This window comes from Athene noctua, chromosome 27 (assembly GCF_965140245.1).
Source record: "Athene noctua chromosome 27, bAthNoc1.hap1.1, whole genome shotgun sequence".
NCBI lineage: Eukaryota > Metazoa > Chordata > Aves > Strigiformes > Strigidae > Athene > Athene noctua.
In genome coordinates this window covers 7,226,383-7,245,943 of record NC_134063.1, presented here as the reverse complement: position 1 = coordinate 7,245,943, position 19,561 = coordinate 7,226,383, and the positions used below count along the sequence as shown (strand labels likewise).

Sequence of the window (19,561 nt, the reverse complement as noted above, 5' to 3'; positions counted from 1 at the left end):
TGATGGAAGGCACCCTAGGGAGAACTAAGCAAAAAACCCGAGTTTGCCTCTTGTCGTGTAAACAAAGTATTATTCCACAAATATCAGTACTTAAAGGTAGAAAGAAAAAAAAAAAAAAAATGTACTCCTGGGGGTAAATCTGACCGGAGATGCCATTTTGGTCTGTATGCTGTTTTCAGAATGTGTTTTAATAACTTACTACTTCAGTATAGTGGTGACATTTCCAATATCGCCGGTATTTATAACAAACTATAGACAGCTAATAAAGTATCAAACATGGTAACACGGGCTCCGTTTTCACTGTTACCCTCAAGAATACAAAGGCTGAACTGACAGGGCCAAATAGCAGCTTGCTGAAGGCCACCTTTTTCTTATTTTTTAACCCATTTTCATACGACAATTTATTTTCAGGCTCCGGACAGGGAAGCGCTCGCTCTCTCTACCTGTCTGCGGCGGGTTCCGCGGCCTGGGCAGCGCAGGACGGACTCAGCTCCCCGCGCTTGTTTTGCCTTTTGTCTCCTGGTGGGAATACACACCCGAATTTCCGAGCAGGGCCAGCGTTACACAACACTCGGGCCTGCAAAGTAATTTAACCTAAAAATGGGGGAAAAAAAGAAAAAAAAGGACCAAAAAAAGAGGCAAATCCCTTAATAATGTTGAATTAGAAAAATCGCCTTTGGCGGGAGCGCTGGGCCGAGGGCGGGAGGCCCGGAGGGGGCTGGGGGGGTGTGTCCGCTGCCGCACGCTGACGTCACAGCGCAGCCCCTCCCCGACGTGCTGACGTCACCGCCACGGCCCCGCTGCCCGGGTGGTGCGGGAGCGGCAGAGCGGCCCCAGCCCTGACGTCACCGCCGCAGCGGGAGCAGGAAGTGACGCCACTGTCAAAGCCGCGCCTCAGCGGGGGCGGGGCGTGCTCCGAACCCTCCGATAGGAGGAGAAGCCGGAGGGGGCGGGAGCAATCGGTGGAGCGGACGCTCTGATTGGCTGGATCGTGTCTGGTTTTGGCGGCGGGAAGGCGGCGACCTAGGCGCGAGCGGGGGTCGCTGATTGGCTGTCGCGTTGCCGGGGTCACGCGGCGCATGCGCAGAGCCGGGCGGCCGGAGGTGGAGCGGGGCGGCGCTGCCCTCAGCCCCGCGCACGGTAACCGCCCCCCCCGCCCCGGGCCTTGAGCCCCGCACCGGCAGCCACGGGGGGGAGCGGGCGGCCCGTCCGCTTTCGGTGGGGCTTGGAGGGGAGCGGGAAGCGGCGGGAGTTCCGTTCTCCCAGCGTGGCGGGAGTCTCTTGGCTGCGGGCACCGGCCTCGCTTCCGCCACGGCCCGGCCCGGCCCTTATCTCACGGTGGGCCCCAGTGGGGCGGCCCACGCCGCCATTATCTGTCCCCGGCGCTGGGCGGCGGGAAGCCGCGGCAGGGGGTGAGGAGGAGCTGTTGGAGCCTCGTAACTTCCCCAAACCCGCGGGCGGGACAGGCCTCGTGTCCCTGCCCCGCGCCCTGCAGGGCGGAGGTACCGCTCCTGGCCGCGGCGGGGCCGGGGAGGCCTCGGCTTTGTAAGTACGGGCAGGTTTTCTTGCTCTTAATGGGTCTTTCTTAAAGCCTTTCGGGTGTTTAAGAAGCACGTGAGAACTCCGTGGCTGGTTCTCTCGAATTGTAAACTGCGTGTAAAAGCTGGCCCAGCACGGCGGAGTTGGTCGGGTGTGACAAGTGGCCTCCATGATCAGGATTTGGTAGTAGGGAGCTGCAGAACGTGCAGGCCTGCGGCAGCGTTTTGTTTATTTGCGACAGTATTTTCTACACTTACGTGCTCGGTGAGGCATCGTGTTACACGGCTATAGAAAGATGCGATATTAGAACTTAATTTGGAGAATGCTTGCAAAGTTAATAGTAGTCCGGTGACAGCAAAGGTAAAAATGATGTGTAACTGTAATAATAGGTGTTCTACTTAAGTCCTGTATTTCTTTTTTTTAAAAAAAGAGGATGACAAAAATACTGGGTAACTCTTACTTCCTTTTTCTTCAGAGCACTCTGGAATTTTCCTTGTGTGTGTGAGTCATGGCAGATCAGGAGTATGTTCTCTGCATGTGGAATAAGCGTTTATGGCCAGCAAAGGTAAAGCAGATGTATAAATGAGGAAAGTTTTATGGATATAACTTAGAAATGAACGAAATGGAGTAGTAAGTAAGCAAGAGTTCTGAGTGAATATGTGTGTGCTTTAAAAAATAGCTAATCGGTAGAGATCCTAAGACTGCAACCAGATGTCACGGAATATCAGTCTGTTCTGTGCTGTTTGTATTAAAAATATTTTGATACCGGATCTGTCCTATAGTCTAACAGACTTGGGCAGGGATTTTAAATGCACGTTTTTCTCTTGAATGCAGGTTTTGTGCAAAACTGGAGTTGCTGGGAAAACATCTGTTGCTAATGAGAATGTGACTTCTTTTAAAGTTAAAATACTTGGCTTGAAAGAACAGTTAAGTATCCTTGTTACTGTTGTATGTTTTGCACTCTTAGACATTAAAAAAAAAAAGAGTAATCCCTTTATCTGAAGATGCCTGTGAAATGAGATCATTGATTTATGGGAGGATGAGACAACGGACCCAAAACCCGTTGCTTTTCTGGAGCTGGCCCTGTAGTTGTTTGTGGACATCCCAGGAGACAACGTGCTGACTCTTAGCTCAGGCATTCTTCATGGGGTTTTTTTTCTTCCTTCACTTCTGTTAACAATTGCAGGTTTGGGGGCAAAAATACTGTAAGTTTATTGCCAGATGAGAGCAGTGTCATGCTGTTAGTTGTGTTTAACGCCGCGGTATTTTCAGTCAGCTTTGTTGTGTTTTCAGGATTAGTGTGAACTGTGCAGATGCTGTACCACTGAAGGAAGAGTGTATAGAAGAGATCGCCTCTAGCTTAGGTGAGGAGATGTCAAAACATTTGCTGCCTTGTATATATTCTGAATATAAAATACACACAAAGACTCAGCCCGGTGGGCAGTGGTTAGGTATTTCACTCATGTTTTTATTGAGGGGGGGTTTTTGCATTTCTTCTCCTCTCTTTCTGTCCTATCTGTAAAGTTTGGAAAGAGACTAAACATGAGCACAGTTACGTTTGCTCTTCCCTTGTGTAGTATGTTGGAAGGAAGAAACTTGTGAGTACTTCCATCAAAACAAGGCGTTGGAAGCTTGCACTTTGTGTGTCTCTGTGCTTCGCCTTGAGAATCAGAGATGATTTAAGTGCTAAGTTGCATCTTAAACAAAAAATGTACTATAAATAAAACTTATTTCTTATATACAAAGCAAGCTTACTGCATTTATAGCATATTTTTCTTCTTCAGATCAAGGGAATAGCTCGGGTGAGGCTGTGGAAGAACTGAAATATCGCTGTTCTCTTAAAATTGCCCTGGATATTTTGAATCAGAATGGCTCAGCCCAACAAGAACCACCTTCAGAAGAAGGACCAAACACTCAGTTATCCCAGGAGAACGATGCAGGATCTCTCCCGTCTACCCCCTCATGCAGATGTCGATCGCTCTTTCGCTCAAAAGAAAAGTTGGAGCCTGAGACTTCCCGGAGGAAAACAGAACAAAACACTAACCCCAGCCTGAAGACTGATACAAAAAACCCAAACCAGAAATCCTCCCTCATTTTGGAGGAGAGTGCTAAAGGACAGGAAAGTGGAACAAGCCTTTCCAGGTGTGGTACTGGGGACTTGTGTAAGATGTCAAACTCACATAGTGAAGATTGCAAAACGCCGGAATCAAAATCGCTACCGAGACAGAAAAACATCAAGCCTGTCTTGTTGACAAAGTCCATCCCGGGAAGTAAAGCCTCCCTTAAGCCCAAGGAGGGAAAAAGGAAGGAAGGGAAAAAAAGGCCCAGAGGTGCAGGATCACCTGTGTCACCTAGGAGTGATTTCCCCGTGGATCAAGCCCGGCCCCTCGCCGAGGAGGGGTCCCCTCTGCCTGTCCCCTGCGAGTCCGACACGGCGCTGCCTCTGCCAAGGGCGAACGCCAGAAGGGAGCCTGGAAAGATGCTGCTGGATTCCTCTTGTACAAGTGCCTCAGATGACAGCATCAGTCGTGAGAGCAGAAGCCTGGCCGAGCAGTTAGATGGAAGGAGAACGCCAGTGAGTTTAAACCAGGTTAATGGAGAAGAGGAGGTTGGTGCAACCGTGTCCTCGTACAGAAAAAGGAGATGTGGGAGTTGTTCTGAATCTTCATCTGGGCCTTCTAACCATGGGACACTTTCTGATAGCTTCCCCTCTCAGCATAAAGAGGAGGAAAATAAGAAAACTTCACATATGTTTATGAAGAAAATAAAGCACTTTCAGCTGCCTGACTTTGAGGAAGATGAAGGTGGGCATATTGCTCAGGGAAGGGAAAGCCTCGTCCCGTTGGATTGTTGAGCGTTGCTGTTGTGAGTGAGGTTCTGAAATGGCTGATTTTAATTTTTGGTTTAAGTTTTGGAGAAGCACACAATGCAGTCGTTTTAATCCTGGCTGGAAGCTAGGGGGGGCGTTTTGGGTGGGTTTTGCACTGACCAGCTGTGCTTCAGGGGCTCTTACCCTTCGCCGGAGGACTTGGCGATTTCACGGTGTGATGTGAAGGAACGGGCTGGCACAGAGTCCTGAAACCAGCCTGGTTTTGTTCCTACCCCTCTTTAATCTTTTATTCAGATATATTAGGCCTTCGCCGAGGCAGAGGACAGAGAGTGTGTGTGGTGTGACAGAGCCGGAGCCTCGCGCTGCTGTGGGCTCACTTCCACAGCCCTGAGTTTCCCCTGCTCTGATTCCACGCTTACTAACCCTGGTGCCTGCTGCTGTTGGCAGGACTGGAATTGTCTGACCTCTCTTCAAAGATAGTTTCCTCGGAGAGTCTCTCTCGCCTCTCAGCTCTGGTAGATGAAGAGGAGGAAGAGGAGGAGGAACTTCCTTGTATTTTATCACATCACGGTGAGCCCCCAGTGTACCTGTGAGAGTCCTTCACCCAGGGGAGATGTGCCCTGTCAGGGTGTGTGTGCTTCTAGCTTGCTGATGAGCTGCATGTCCTGGTTTTGGCTGGGATAGAGTTAATTTTTCTTCTTAGTAGCTAGGATAAGGTGAGGTGGGCGCTGGGGACTGTTCCCTCGGCCAGGCTGGGTCCGGGGCTCTGGCCACGCGCCCTCCCAGCTTCTTGTGCAGCTGCGCACGGGCAGGACACGGGGAGCTGGGAAGTCCTTGATTTCTGAGCCGAGCTGAAAACATCGGTGTGTTGTCAGTGTTCTCATACCAGATCCCCTCCCGAGTCCAAAGCACAGCACTGCTCTAGCTACTAAGAAAAATTAACTCTATCCTGACTGAAACCAGGACACTCTGGTAATAAACCTAACCTCCTAGAAAGCAAAGCCAGCTGTATTCAAGCTTGGAATAAAATGCTTTTCTCAAATGCCCCGGAGAGGCTTTTTGAAACAGAATGAAATGCAGATCGTTGGGAAACTGGGCAGGAGCCTGGGATTGATGCTCCCGAGTTCCTGTGTGGAACTAGTGCTGGGCTTTGGGGCTGCGGGGGTGCCCTGTCACCTTAGGTGAAACCTGTAAAAGCATTAAAGTGAAGCTTCTGGAAGGAGGCCGATAAGAGAGGGCAAGTGAACTGTCTTGTCTTTTTTTTTTTTTTTTTAAGAAAAATTACTTTCTTTTTCATCACAGAACCGCAGTCATTTGAAGAAGGGCTTTTGGTCTGGTGCAAACTGCGGAGTTACCCCTACTGGCCTGCAGTGGTAAGAACAGCTCCTGCCTCCTGGGTGGTGTTGCCAGGGGTCTGGGAAGGAGCAGCTTTGACTCTTAGAGCTTCCAGCAGAAGTGTTCCAGAGATAATAGAAGTACATTTACACATGCAAAAAGAATGTAAAAAATAAATGTATTTAATTCGCTTGTGTTTATGTTGAAGCAGAGGATTGGTACTGAGCCTTTATATCTTGTATCCTGAATTAGGGTGGTTGTACCCAGCCCACAGAAGAAAGAGGGTAGGTCCTTGTGTACTAACAAAAATGCTCCGTTGGGGTAACTTGCTGTTCTTGATACTTCAAACTTCATTTTTATGTTTGCATAAGCTCCTTTAAGTACGGAGTGCCCTGTATAATATTGATGGAAGATGTTCCTGCTTTGTAGGGGTGTTGGGATTTTAGGGTGCTGATGAGACTTTATCCTCTCAACAGGTGAAATACGTGAAGCGGAAACTCAGAAAGGCATACGTGCTGTTAATAGAAGAGAATACAAATTGCAAGAAAAAAGGGTAAATGTTGTGGCTTCCGATCGCGTTCTGAACTTTGGGTTTCCTTCAGGCAGTGTCCTGGACTCTCTCTGCCTGGTGCAGGGCCGTTGCGCTGGAGTTAAGCCTGAGGTTGGTCTCGGAGGGAGGCTCTGGGTCGGGAGGGTTTGCTCTGTGGTGCTGCTGCCTGAGGCAGGCCGGTGTTGTCGAACGGCTGCTGCTTGTGGCAGAAATTCAGAAAAAAAAAAAAAAAAAAAAAAAGATAAAAGGGGAGGTTGAAACCCAGCTAGTGGTTTTGTTGTTTTTTTTTTTTTTAACATGTAGTGCCCTAACTTTCTGGAAACACAGGCCTGCCTTTAGTTTTGTTTTAAAACCAGGTACTTCTCGTTTGTTAAAAGATTCCACAGTTTTAGCTTATGAAAACCCAAACTAGTAAAACCTGTGTTCCCAAATTCCTGATGAAACCGAATTTTCAGGGAGGTGCAGAATTGCAGTAAATAGAGGCGCAACTCCACTTCTTTTTCCCTAACCCTGCTTCTTTGTTTCCTCAAGGTTCTCAGTGCCGTTTAAGAATCTGAAGCACTTTGACTGTGAAGAAAAGCAGGGGCTCATAGTAAGTACTAGAGGTGACACGTAGCCGCCAGCGTGTGCGTGTGGTGGGAAGAATTCCGTTGGACGCCGCGTGTACCCGGCCCTGCGGGAGGAGCGGGGTGCGGCTGCCTGGGCTGGGGGCTTCACGGCTCTTCTCTCTCACTCTGTTCCACAAAGTAATTAAACAGAATTCACGCTCCACGAGATGGAAGGGGATCCCCTGACCCCTGTTTCCATCGGGGTGAGGCTGCTGCCGAGAAGACCCGTGTGTGGCGAGGGCAGTTGCTCAGGGCTCTGCCCGTGGGTTTGCCACGAGGCTGCTGCAGCAAAGGCCCGGCAGAAAGTTGAATTTCAGGAGAATGCGGAAAACTGGAAGTGAACTTTGAGTCGTTAGCTGTTTCCGTTACCCGGTTAGGGTCCTAGACTGAAAAGCTTCAGCAGGCTCCTCTCTTTAGGACTGTCGGTGGCTCTCGTTTTGCAGGAACGAGCCAGAGAAGATTATCGCCGGGAAATCGAGTGGTGTATCCAGCTGATTTCTGACTATCGCGTTAGAGTGGGTAAGCAGACGAGTTGGGTGATGTCCCCCGTTCTGACATTCCTCAGAAAAAAGATAACGCCAAAACTCTCAGCTTTCTTTCATAGGCTGAATTGAACTCACAAATAACCCCGTTTTGGGCTTTTTAGGTTGTCATTCTTTTACGGGATCCTTCTTGGAGTATTTCGCTGCTGATATCAGTAAGTGAATTCATTATTTTTTTGTATTCTTCTCTTTAGGGAGGTTTAGCTCTAATGTTTATTGAGTTGGGCGTCAGACCCCATTAAAGTTACTTCATACACACCATTACTGCATTATGAGGTTTTTCAGTCCCCCAGCAAAAATTAAATAAATATTGATTGTTAAAGACAATCAGGTAACTGGTTACTGCAGGCTGCAGAGTGTGTTTTGGAGCTCCTCGCAGAGTTTCAACTCCTTAATCTTTTTTTAATGCAAAATTAAGATTTCGGTGGTGGCTTTTTGGTACTTCTTTGGTAGGGGAGGAATTAAAACTTCTCTCTTACTCAGAAAGTCCCTTATTTTCCACTTGCACGTGTAAGTATGTATGTGAGAGCGCCCCTTGTTTTGTATATTTAAGTATTAATGATTGTGGCTCTTCTTTCAGGCTACCCAGTTAGGAAGGCGGGTTATTCAGGTTTAGTCCAAATGGCCTTTCCAAACACATCAGAGGAAGATGTTGAAGAGTCTTCATCAGAACTTTCACCTCAGAAACCCTCCAAGAAACTTCTCCCTGACAGAACAAGAGCTGCCAGAGATAAAGCGAATAAAAAGATAGTGGAGTTTATAGTGAAGACTAAGGGGGCTGAAGAGCATCTTCTGGCTATTTTGAAAAGCAGAAAGCCATCACGGTGGCTGAAGGAATTCCTAAATTCGAGTCAGTACGTGACCTGCGTGGAAACGTATTTAGAGGATGAAGAACAGTTAGACCTTGTAGTGAACTACTTGAAGGAAATGTATCACGAGATAGACACTAAAAATCTTCATTGGATTAATGGAGATGGAATAAAATTTATTTCAGATGTCCTTTTGCCTGAAGTAAGTAAAGGTGAAATGCTGAGGAAAGTAAATGATAAAGTAAATAATTGGGGTGCTTGGTGTCCCCGGAGCCGGCGGTGTCTGAGCCAGGCCCTGCCCTCGCGCCCGCCTGCCCACACGCGGAGCTGCCTGTGCCCGGGGCAGGGGGTGCCAGAATCCCCGCGGGAGGCTCTTGAGCCACGTTCACGGGCTGGTGATTGGGGCACAAATAGGTTTACGTGACGTGTCGGAGATAAAAAAAAAAATAAAGCCCCCGTAGGAACGGCTGCCTGCTTCCTGCGTGGCTGATTTTTAAGCCGTTGGGACAGAGTGGAGAAGCTTTAAGTAATATGATGTTTTTAAAGGCAGAGTGGTCGCTTGCTAGTGAGTTTTGATTACTTCTGAAACTTCAAAGCTTTGGGTCTTTTTAATTTGGCAAGCTATCTGCGGGTTTTCTTTGTGCTGGGGGCTGGATTGTTTGTTTTTATACTTTGACTTTTAGATACTTATTGTTCTTCCTAGGAACCTTCCTGGGAGAACACTAGTAACTTCTGTAGAAAAAGAAATTGCTGTGAAGAATGTCTTAATCTGGTTATAAAAACACTCTCCTGGGAATGATAAAGGACAAGTTTGCATTATTTATTTAAGAACTTAAGGTACACAACAAGCAGCTTCATCCCGGTTTCTTAAGTGGTTGAGGAACCTTTATTCTAAAAATGTGCTCGTCTGCCGAGGCAGTTTCACATCCCTGGTTGGACTGTAGCTTTTTGTTTCACGAGTGTAAATAAACTGAATTCTTCTCCAGGCCATCATTTATGCCATCTCTGCTGTGGATGACATAGATTACAAGAAGGCGGAAGAGAAGTACATAAAGGGACCATCTGTGGGCAAAAGGTATCGTTTTATTTTTAACCTTCTCCTGATTTTTTTCTTACTAGTTGACTGTTTATAGAGAGAAGTGAGTGTAAGGGCAGGGGTCTGGTCCCCTCCCTCGGACAGGCCAAGCTTTCTCGCCGAGTCACAGAATTATTCTTTGCTGAGTTACTGCAACACGCTGCAAACTGCTCACTGTTGTTACTTTCACTACAGATCTTCAATACGTTTCTTTGCAGGGAGAGAGAAATATTTGACGAAGAAATTCTAGAAAGAAAAAAGTGGAAGAGCAATCTCGACTCTGCAGACAGCGTCTGAGCCGTGGTGCCAGCGGTCCCAAGTCATCCCGGCACTGGGCGTGTGTGTATATAGTGACGTGGTTCTTGGTATAAACCCTGTCATTCCTACTTTTAAAGCCCCCGTGTGTACTCCAGAGCTGTAGTGGCTGTGCTGCCCTGCGATACGATTGTCCCTCAGCCCTCGGCGCCGCGTCCCCGGGCTCTGTGTCCTGGACCGCAGCGGGCGCGCGGCCGCCCGGCCCCTGGGTGCTCTCCCCGTGGAACTTGCGCGGAGTCCAGGTGTCCCGCAGAGCTTCTCGATAAACTGTTTTTATTCGTTATTTGGGCCAAATCCCTGGCGAAGGAGGGAGCATTGTCCTGACGAACGTGGAGCGTTGAGGCGCTGTGAGGGTTCCCGCCTGGAGACGCGTCCCGCGGGGCGGCTGCTCTGCCTCGGCGCGGCTCCAGGCCTGGGAGCGAAGCTGGTACCTACTGGCGCCAGCGGAATCAGGAAGGCTTGCTCTCTGTTGGTAGGACAGCTGTAAAATTCGGTGGAAAAGGAATCCGGCGTTTGCTTAAACAAAAAGCATTCACTTTTCCATTTAGAAGTGAAACTGTTTTGAGTGCTGTTTTATTGGGTTTTGCTGGGGCCATGTTTTTAGGAGTACTTTTAATTGTCTTTATCTGACTTAATTATCAAATTTAATCATGTGTCATTCCCCCTGCAGCTTCTGCTGAAGGTGTAGCATTGCCACGGGCTGTTGACAGACTTGTGGTGCTGAGAAGTCTAATGACAAAAGCCCAATGATTAGTATTTTTCTATATTGTAATGAAAATGTGATCTACTTGCTTGTCTGATAGGAACTGAAGTGAATTGAAATTAAGGAAGAAGTTTAAATGTAAATTGGGATACAGCTGTGTATTCTGGCTATAGTAATTAAAATATATTCATTTAATTCTACTTTTAATTATTCTGTGCTCTATACTAGGTTTCCACATGCATTTGGAATCCTTCCTCATGTTATCAAAAGGACGTTCACAAGCACCTGACTCACGGGAATAGCATGTGTATTTAACTGGATTATTCTTTATTTTTCATTAAAACTTGTGACAAGTGATAACGCGTTTTCTGTCACCGTACGCAGCTTTCACCAGAGGGTGACAGGGTTGACTCTGGCAGGGTTTTCTCACCCCCCCGGGTGCTGTTTGTGGGGGCACAGAGGCCGGTGATTGCGTGTTCACACCTCGGAATTCCCCAAGTGCCGTTAAGATCCTTCAAACCGTCACCCAGAAGCCAAACTCCCAAATCAGGTTGCCTTTATCTCAATCCTCCTCCTCCTCCCCTTCGGCTGACGGCAGCCGGGTTTCAGAGTCACAGAAGGGTTTGGGTTGGAAGGGATGTTAACGCCCGCCCGTTTTTGTTGGAATATGCTCATTTATTTCAAACACCCGTCTTAAGTTGAGGCCTTGGGTGCACCCAGGCAGACGCATCCCCCTGAATTTTTGCATCATGTGAAGGTCATTTCTGTATGCTGGGTAAAACCGCAGTGCCGTGCTTTAGTGGCACGGGTCCACGGTTTTTTAACCCGGGGGGGGAGTCCAGGAAAGCAAACTCGGTGTTTTTCGTTCTCGCGCTTTATTTAAAAGCAAGCACTGGCACACATCCTCCCTGCCCGCCGCGGGCTGGCCCTTATGGTCGCCCAATTTTCAGGGCTGCCCCTTCCTTCCCCCCACGCTCCCTGTGACGGCCGAGCCCACCGCTGCTTCTGTTTAATTTGGGGATATTCAGAAAAATTGGGAGCAGCGCGGTTCGGGCAGGGTGCGATGCATTCACCCACACCTGAAAGTCTCGGGGTGGGGGGGGGTGTTTGGGGGTTAATGGAGCGCAACGGGCGGGTTTGCAGCCTGAAGCCTGGCAGGAAAAGAAATAAAAAAGAAAAAAAAAAGGAGGAGGAGGGGGGAAAAAAGGAGGAGGAGGGGGAAGAAAAGAAGCAACTGCCGAAACCCGGGATCGAACCAGGGACCTTTAGATCTTCAGTCTAACGCTCTCCCAACTGAGCTATTTCGGCCGCACGGGAGCGGCCGCCCCCCCCCGCCGTGACCCCGGCGGCCCGTCCCGGGGGGGGGGGGGGGGGTCCCGGTCCCGGTCCCGGTCCCGGTCCCGGTGACGGGCGGGACGCGGCGGCGGCGGCTGCGGGTCTCTGTGGCGCAATCGGTCAGCGCGTTCGGCTGTTAACCGAAAGGTTGGTGGTTCGAGCCCACCCAGGGACGGGCCTTTCCTTTTCCTGCGCCGCCGCCGCTCCCCGCCCCCCCCGCGGCACCGGGACCCCTCCCCCGGCCGCCGCCGCTTTCCCTCGTTTTAGCGCGGGGTCGGGGCAGGGCCCGGCGCGTCCCCGCGGAACCCCCCGGCCCGGCCCGCGTTCCCCGCCGGCGCGCTGAGGCGGAGGCACCGGGGCCGCGCCGGGCCCCTGAGCGGGTGCACCGAGCCCAGAGGTTGCCTGAAGGGCTGCGGGCGAGATGGCGGCGCTGGGCTGTGAGCGGCACCGGCACCGGGGGGAGGCCGCGGCCTCTGCGGAGGGACGGAGCCGGGGCGGGAGGCCCGAGGGCGCCTGGGACGGGCTGGGGGGCACCGGGGCCCTGAGGGGGGCACCGGGCCGGGCTGGGGGGCACCGGGGCCCTGAGGGGGGCACCGGGCCGGGCTGGGGGCCTCCAGGGCGAGGCGGGCACCGCAGGTCTCCTCCGGGGTGATTATTCTTCCCCTCAGAGCACGGGCGGGGGCTGGGGGTGTCTCGGTCCTCTCCCGGGCCCAGGCCGTTCCCTTTCCCCCGGTAACGGGCCCCGGCCGGGGCTGAGCCCTCCCGTGCTCTCTCCTTGCAGGTCTTCGCCTCCCCCGGTGTGTCGTGCTGGCCTGGCGGTGAGCGCTGGCGGGAAGGGGGGGACCGGGGCGATGCCCCCCCCGAGCCCCGCAGCTGCCAGCGGCGCCCCCCGGGCCAGGGAGCGGGGCCGGGGCGGGCTGAGGGCTCCCGCGGGCCGGGCGCCGCCGGGGCCCCTCGGCTGCGGGGGGGGCCCGGGGGGGCGCGGCGGGGCCGCCGTGTCCGCGGGGTGCGATGGGGTTTTCTCCCTGCAGGCCCGGGGCCGCGACACCTCCCCACGCTCGGCCGCTCCACCGGACCGCACCCGGGCACACCGACAGGTAACGCCGACGGGGCGGGTTCCTCGGCCGGGCCCTTCCTCCCGGGGGGGGGGAAACCAGCAGCTCGCCGCAGCTCTGGCTGCGGGCCCCGACCTTTCCCTCGCTTCGCTGCTTAAAAAAAATCAGCGTGTGAGCCCCGGGGATGAGCCCAGGCACCCTCTGTACTTTGGGCCCAGTGAACAGAGGGGCTCTGCCTGGGCAACAAGCTCCACAGACCTCCCCTCCCGGTGGGGGCAAAAACGGTTAAAAAAAAAAAAAAAAAAGGCTCGAGCAGTAGCGGAGGGTGTGAGATTGTCCAGAGCAACGTACCACAGGTTCTTGATGGGATCACGGCAGCTTAAGGCTAATGGTTGTGCTCTGCAGTTACGCTAAATAATTAGAGATTGATGCTACTGCGCCGTTTGTCTTCAGCTCTGTGCAGGTCCAGCAGAAGAGCTCGGCTGTTGTCCAGAAAAAATCCTACGTCCCCAGTAGCAGGGGTGAATATATCGTCACCAAACTCGATGACCTGATCAACTGGGCCCGAAGGGTGAGTGGCTGTCGCTGCCGTGCTCGGTAGGGAGGAATGGTGTCAGAGGCTTTGAGGTGCTGGGAAATGGATTTGAGCCAACTCCTCCTCGGGATAAAAATAGGCTCAGGGTTCCCTGCGGGGAAACAGCCGAGTTTCTCGGCCAGAGGTTGACACTTGGGGTGCTGTGTCAGAGCGGGAGAGACGCTTCGACGTGCGGGCGGCCTGTCTGCGCGGAGGTGCCCGTCGGGAACCAGCAAAAGGCACTTTCTGCTTTCCCGCAGCCCTTGTGACGAGCCCGAGTGATGCTGCCCCGAGGCCCGTGGGCTCTGGCCGAGCTGAGTTTTGCCTCCTCCAGTCACCGTCGCCCGGCTGCGGGGCTCCCGGGCGGCTGCTTTGGCCGGGGAGGCGTGAGGGCAGCGTCTGCGGCTCTGGGCGTGTTCAGCACCTCTGGGGCTGTGGGTGCAGAGATCTCCACACATCTGCTTCCCCAGAGCCGTGGGCTTTGCTCTCCTCAGCAGCAGCAAACACCTTTTCCACTGACGATGCTCTGACTAAACAGACCTTGAAACTTCTCTTGTTCTGTTTCCCTTTCTGTCCGATCGACTCCTGCTCCGTGAGTCGCCCCGCAGGGTCTCAGCTCCTGCTCTCGGCCTCTCTCCCGCCGCAGAGCTCCCTGTGGCCGATGACGTTCGGCCTGGCCTGCTGCGCCGTGGAGATGATGCACATGGCGGCTCCTCGCTACGACATGGACCGCTTCGGGGTGGTGTTTCGCGCTAGTCCCCGGCAAGCCGACGTCATGATCGTGGCCGGCACCTTGACGAACAAAATGGCTCCGGCCCTGCGGAAGGTACGAGCTGCGGGCGGCGCCTGCGCGGGGCCGCGCGCGGGGGGATGTGGCGGGGCTGCAGCCTCTCTGCTCTGCAGGTCTACGACCAGATGCCGGAGCCTCGCTACGTCGTCTCCATGGGGAGGTGAGTGCTGGGACACCCCCGCGGCCTCACGCTCTGTGGGAGAAATCCGGTGTCTCTGCTTGGGCGGGGAGGTGAAGGGAGGGAACCCATTTCTCATTTGTATTTCCAACCCCTTAAATTCTATAGAGAGGCCTTGTTAGGAACGAAACATAAAGACTCCCTTTGATTAGGGCGAGGAGAACGGTGTCTGTCAAGTCACTGTGAACTGCAAAGTCTTCCCAGAGAAAGATTCTGGGGTTTTTGCAGCTGTCAGACTCTGGGGACTTTATACGTCCAGAATCTCAGAATTTGCATTTAGACAAAAGCGTTCAAAACGCTTCTGCTGCGCAGCGTGAAATCCGAGCTCCGTGGAGCTCTGGCCCGGTGGAACTGACAACTCGTCCATCCCCCGGAGCTGCTGGGGCCGTTTCACCAGGGCCTGCAGGGGCCAGAACGAGTCTGTGCAGGTGTGGCAAAATAAAAGAGTAGAGAGGAAGGACCCTCTGAACACCCGCTGTGTAAGAGCACTGGAAACGCTTCCGTTTGCTTTGACTCTGCCTGCGAGCGGAGCCGCTGCCTCCCAGCCAGGGCTTGCGGAGAGGCCGAGTGGCCCGGGTGTAAATCTCGGCGTCCGCTCCACCCCGTCTTGTAAAATTGTCCGGCGGCTCCGTCGGGCGCCGGGTGCCCCTTTCCCTTTGCTCCCGCCCGTCCGTCCCGCGGGCCCCCAGCCGCCCGCTCGAGGCGCTGACGCCCGCCCGTCCCCGGCAGCTGTGCCAACGGCGGCGGCTACTACCACTACTCCTACTCCGTGGTGAGGGGCTGCGACCGCATCGTGCCGGTGGACATCTACGTGCCAGGTAGGAACGGGCTCCGCGTGCCACGGCGGGGCCGGACTCGGTTTCGGGGTCGTTCCTGATGAACTTTCCCTTCCGGACCGTGGTGCTGCAGCCGCAGGTGCTTGGCCGGGGTCCGCCTGGGCGCCAGGTCTGGCGACGTGACCCGCGGAGCCTCTGGTGTAAAGTGGGGGCTGTGGTTTAGTCAAGCCCGCGCTCTCCTGCGAGACACCACCTGGCTTCAAAGCCAAGCGTTTCTACCTGCTACAAAGACCTTTTTGAGAAACACCATCACTTTCATTTCTCTAAACTAAAGCCCTCTTGCTTTTATGAACTCCGCAGCCTGCGACACACACAAAGCCCAAGGGCAGTCGCGGCTGCTTTGGGGTAAAACCCGCGGCTTGTCGGTTCTCCTGCTGCTGGCTACGCTTCAGTGCAGCTCGCAGCCCCGCGGGCTTCCTTTTTCTCTCTCTCAGGTTGCCCACCTACTGCTGAAGCTTTGCTGTATGGAATCCTGCAGCTTCAGAAGAAAATCAAACGGGAGAAGAAGATTCAGATCTGGTACAGGAAATAGCCTCTTGTTTCTGACCTGCCCACTGACTGCCCCCCGGGGCACCTGCTTGCATCGTACGCACAAAAAACCTGTATCCTCACAAGCCTTCCAATAAAACCTGACCTGGTTAAGACGCTCTTTTTGTCTTTAATACATCCCTCTTACCTAAAGCGTTTTAACTCGTTTAAAAACTGAATTAAAAAGCGGGAGTTGAATTTTGGTAGCATTCAGTGTGGTGGTTTCTGGTCTGAGTAGCCCGTGAGGGAAGGAGGATGCTTGAAGTTAATCTGTCGTGACGTAAACTTTGCCAGAAAACTGCAACTCGCTCCGGGGCTTCGTTAGGAAGTTCTGAGACCAACACGTGGCCGGGAGAACCCCGAGGCCTCCGAGCTCATCTCTTACTCACCAGCTGCTTCTTGTTTATAATTCCTACAAAGGATCCAATAAATCCTTTACCTCTGTGCGCAGCAGCCAGAAATTAATTATATAAGTAAAGTATGAAAGCTTAAAATCAGAATATGATTAATAAAACTGAATGCGACGTAGGAATAAAGCGGCCCAGGGTAGGTTTTGGTACTGGCTGCATCCCAGGAGTCCCCTGGGGGCTTCTCCCTGCAGCCCGGGATGGGGAACTCGCAGCAGAATTACACAGACACACACACACACACGCTTTTGAAAGACAAATAAACTGCTCTGAAACAGCCGCTGTGTGTTTCATTCCTTTTTAATGGATTTTATCCCTTCTGGGTAGAGAGAGGAAGCGTCATGTACGCGCTGTCGAGCTGCGTGGAGGCTGTCGGGGTCTGAACATGCTACGATGGGCTTTAGCCAGAGGTATCGGGGAAACTTCGCTGGGGGGTTGCTCCGGGAGCAGCCAAAATGCCCCCAACTGCCCCGTCCTCCCCTGCTGCCTGGTTTAGATTATTTGGCTCATGCAGGGAAATCCCCTCGCTGTGATTTCTAAAGATGATCCAGTTTTTAGAGGAAAGGGCTCATCCTTGAACCCCTTTGACTAAAGGCCCTGAAGATGCTCTTGGATTGCAGGAGCAGAGCCCTGGGGGCGGGGGCTGCATCGGGCCGTGACACCCAGAGTGGGGCCAGGACTCGAGCCCTCGAGAGCCAGAACCCTCATCCCCTCCAGATAAATCAGCTTCAACCTTCTCTCCTTCGCACTGGAGGAGAGCAGAGCTCTCCTGCTCCTCGCGGGGCGCGTGATCAGCCCCCCCGCGCCGAGGGACCGGGCACCCTCAGTGCCTGACGATGGTGGGTGTGATCATCTTGGGGAAGGAGTAGTACCGGCAGTCCCGGGGGGGGACCAGCTCCATCACCGTCGTGCTGATGTTCTCCTCCTTGAACCCGGCCTCCACCAGCTGCCCCACCTGGGTCTCCTGCGGGAGGGAAGGAGCAGCGATGGCGGGAGAGCCCCGTCCTGGGCTGCCGTGGGCAAAAACCCCCCCAGACCTTCCCTCCAACGTCCCCCAGCTGTCACCGGGGAGATGAACGGCCGCAGAGCTCTGGCTCCTGCTGCTCCACGGCCGCAGTGTCAGGCGCAAAGCGCTGGGGGCTGCAGGGGGGTGCACGGGCTGACTGGGCAACTCTGGGTTGGGCTGGGGGTGCCAGGCCCTCGCCCGCCCGGGAACCGGTCGGTGCCCACCTCAAACATCTGCTCGATGTCGGTGTACTTGGTCTTCAGCAGCTCCCCCCAGGAGGTCAGGTTGCAGTAGGTGAGGACCCCCCCGGGCTGCAGCAAGCGGAAGGCATGATCCTGTAACGGGAACGGGCTCAGCACCCGGGCCCCCCCGCCCCGCGCTCAGGACCCCTGCAGAGCCCGGCAGCCCCAGGCAGCAGGGAGGGCGCGGGGCTGGCGGGGGCTGCACAGCCCAGCTCTGGCTTCGACTCCCAAACTCTCCTCCGCGCCCTGTGTGCCCCCATCTCCCCCAGACGCCCCCCCCCTGAGCCAGGGGCCCCTCACGGGGGGGCAGTGGGAGGTGTGGGTGCTGCACCCGGCCGCGTTACCTTGATGAAGGTGAACTGATGCGTGTGCCAGGTCTCCTCCGACAGCGGGTACGTGTCGTACAGGATCCCTGCCGGGAACACCGGAGACGGCCCGTTACCCGGGAGAGACCACCGAGGTGCCGGCGGGGCTCACGCGCCGGGGGGAAGGTCCCTGTCGTGGCCTGTTACTATTTTTCCCCTATTTAATATTGCCCCCTGTGGCTTCAAGCCCTGGAAGGCGGCGACGTGCTGCTCCCCAGAACAAGGAGCCGCTCCCCGGGGACGCCGGCCGCAGCCCAGCCCTGCCACCGCGGCGGGGAGCCGGGCTGGGGGCTCGCCTGCACCCCGGGCTCTGCCGTGGGACCCCCCACCCCACCGGCCCCCTCCCGGTCCCCGCCGGGCTGGGCCGCGCGGTGCCTCACCGCTGAAGTGCCCGTCCGGCAGCGTCGGCGCCACGTCCTCCCACAGCCCCTTCAGGGCCACGACCTGCGGGCGGGAGGGCAGAGCCGTGAGCTCCGGCGACCGACACCCGCCGGCACCGCGCACCGGCACGGCCCCCCCCGCACCTTGTGCGGCTGCGCCTTGGCCCACTCCTCCAGGCGCCGGAAAACCCCCTCGTTGCACTCGATGATCCAGTGCTCCTCGATGTCAAACTCCTCCACCTTGGTGGCGGCGATGGCCATGCCGAAGCCGACCTCCAGCACGCGGCCGCCTGGGGACAAGAGGGCAGCAGGGGCGGGGGGGGCGGGCAGGTTGTGCCTCCCAAGCCCAGCAAACGCAAAGTCCTGTTTTTTCTCCACCTCAGAGGCCCCCCCAGCCCCAAATGCTGCCCCGTTTTTCCCCCAGATTGGGCTTTTTTTGGCGCCGCTGCGGGAAATGGAGCCGAGAGGCAGCAGGTCCCGGCCGGGCTGTGCTCTGCCCCCCCCTCGGGCTGCATCGCCCCCCCCGCGGCCCAAACCCCTTTCGGGAATGTGGGAATGTGTCACCCTGACACGAGAGCACAAGTGTCACCGTGGTCCCGCTCTCACCCTCGCGGCGTGGGGGGCACCGGCGGCGAGCGGGGCGCAGGCAGTGGGGTGCCCCAACAGCAACAGCCCCCCCAAACACTGCTCGCTCACGGGAAAGCTGCCCACTCCCCACGCCCGAGCGGAACCTCCCGGCACGGCCCCGAGCCCACGGGGCCCCCCGTTACCCCTCGACGCGGCCACGGCTGCCAGCGAGTGCATGTAGGGGGTCTCCCAGCGCTCCATCACCGGCTTCCCCAGGATCTCCAGGTGGGCGTCCGGCGCATCGTAGCCGGCCGCCGCCTCCCGCCAGGCCGCCCGGCAGTCCTCGCCCTCCCCGAAGATCGGCCCCGGTGCTGCCGCCCGGGCGCTCATGGCTGGGCCGCGGCGGCGGGGAGGAAAGTCCAGCGGCTCGGGGGAGGGAAAGGGCCGCCCGGGTCTTGGCCGGGTTTAAATAGCCAGGGCTGGAAAGTGCTGAGTGTGCAGAACGGGCCGGGGCCCTGCTGGGGGAAAGGGATCCCTTATCGGCAGCGGGGGGCGGCCGGGGGGGCACGGCGGGGCTGCCTGCACCCGCGCAGCCGCCTCTACCGGCGCGGCCGGGCAGGAGCGCCCGGTACCCCCGGCCGAGTGGGGCTGGGGGGGTGCAGGGAACGCGCCCCGCTCCTGGCTGGGCATGGCCGGGCCGGGCCCGGGGCAGCGGGGAGACGTGGCGGGACACGCACATAGACACACGCGGAGGGATTTTCCCCGCGGGCCGCGCACCGGCGCTGGGCCCCACGCTGCTCCGTGGCCGGGCCGAGCCGCACCCCCACGGCGGAACCGGGCTGCGCCGCACGGCGCGGCTGCAGCCACCGCTGAGCCACGTACCGGGAGGCCCCGGGAGGCCCCGGGAGGCCCCGACGGCCCCGTCCCCCCCCCCCTCCCCGCCGCGGCTGGCGCACGTGGGGCGGGCGGACTGTCCTTCCCGTCGGCCCCCG

The 19,561-nt window shown here is 55.6% G+C and overlaps 3 protein-coding genes and 2 non-coding genes across 5 annotated transcripts; 3 read left to right on the top strand and 2 right to left on the bottom strand.

The window, feature by feature from the left end:
• The first annotated feature begins 1,094 nt into the window (after positions 1-1,094).
• Positions 1,095-10,660, top strand: PWWP3A (PWWP domain containing 3A, DNA repair factor). The gene is made up of 14 exons (XM_074928070.1): positions 1,095-1,545; positions 2,015-2,104; positions 2,374-2,465; positions 2,833-2,903; positions 3,324-4,343; positions 4,817-4,939; positions 5,672-5,742; positions 6,181-6,257; positions 6,786-6,846; positions 7,306-7,381; positions 7,509-7,559; positions 7,985-8,415; positions 9,200-9,288; positions 9,507-10,660. Exons 2-14 carry the CDS (start codon positions 2,048-2,050, stop codon positions 9,583-9,585), a joined length of 2,298 nt encoding a protein of 765 aa, XP_074784171.1. The 5' UTR covers positions 1,095-1,545; positions 2,015-2,047; the 3' UTR covers positions 9,586-10,660.
• Positions 10,661-11,541: 881 nt separating this feature from the next.
• On the bottom strand, positions 11,542-11,614 carry TRNAF-GAA (transfer RNA phenylalanine (anticodon GAA)). Its single transcript has one exon. It is a non-coding gene; the product is annotated as a tRNA-Phe (tRNA).
• Positions 11,615-11,742: 128 nt separating this feature from the next.
• On the top strand, positions 11,743-11,816 carry TRNAN-GUU (transfer RNA asparagine (anticodon GUU)). The gene has a single exon. It is a non-coding gene; the product is annotated as a tRNA-Asn (tRNA).
• A 161-nt stretch (positions 11,817-11,977) lies between these two features.
• On the top strand, positions 11,978-15,716 carry NDUFS7 (NADH:ubiquinone oxidoreductase core subunit S7). The gene is made up of 8 exons (XM_074927856.1): positions 11,978-12,078; positions 12,423-12,459; positions 12,673-12,738; positions 13,150-13,267; positions 13,917-14,096; positions 14,174-14,220; positions 14,968-15,056; positions 15,509-15,716. Exons 1-8 carry the CDS (start codon positions 12,063-12,065, stop codon positions 15,604-15,606), a joined length of 651 nt encoding a protein of 216 aa, XP_074783957.1. The 5' UTR covers positions 11,978-12,062; the 3' UTR covers positions 15,607-15,716.
• A 586-nt stretch (positions 15,717-16,302) lies between these two features.
• On the bottom strand, positions 16,303-19,448 carry GAMT (guanidinoacetate N-methyltransferase). Its single transcript, XM_074928065.1, has 7 exons — positions 19,307-19,448; positions 18,773-19,084; positions 18,147-18,292; positions 18,003-18,066; positions 17,602-17,669; positions 17,240-17,350; positions 16,303-16,973 (listed from the first exon to the last, which is right to left on the bottom strand). The coding sequence occupies exons 2-7, from the start codon at positions 18,957-18,959 to the stop codon at positions 16,833-16,835; spliced, it is 717 nt and encodes a 238-aa protein (XP_074784166.1). The 5' UTR covers positions 18,960-19,084; positions 19,307-19,448; the 3' UTR covers positions 16,303-16,832.
• Positions 19,449-19,561: the final 113 nt, after the last annotated feature.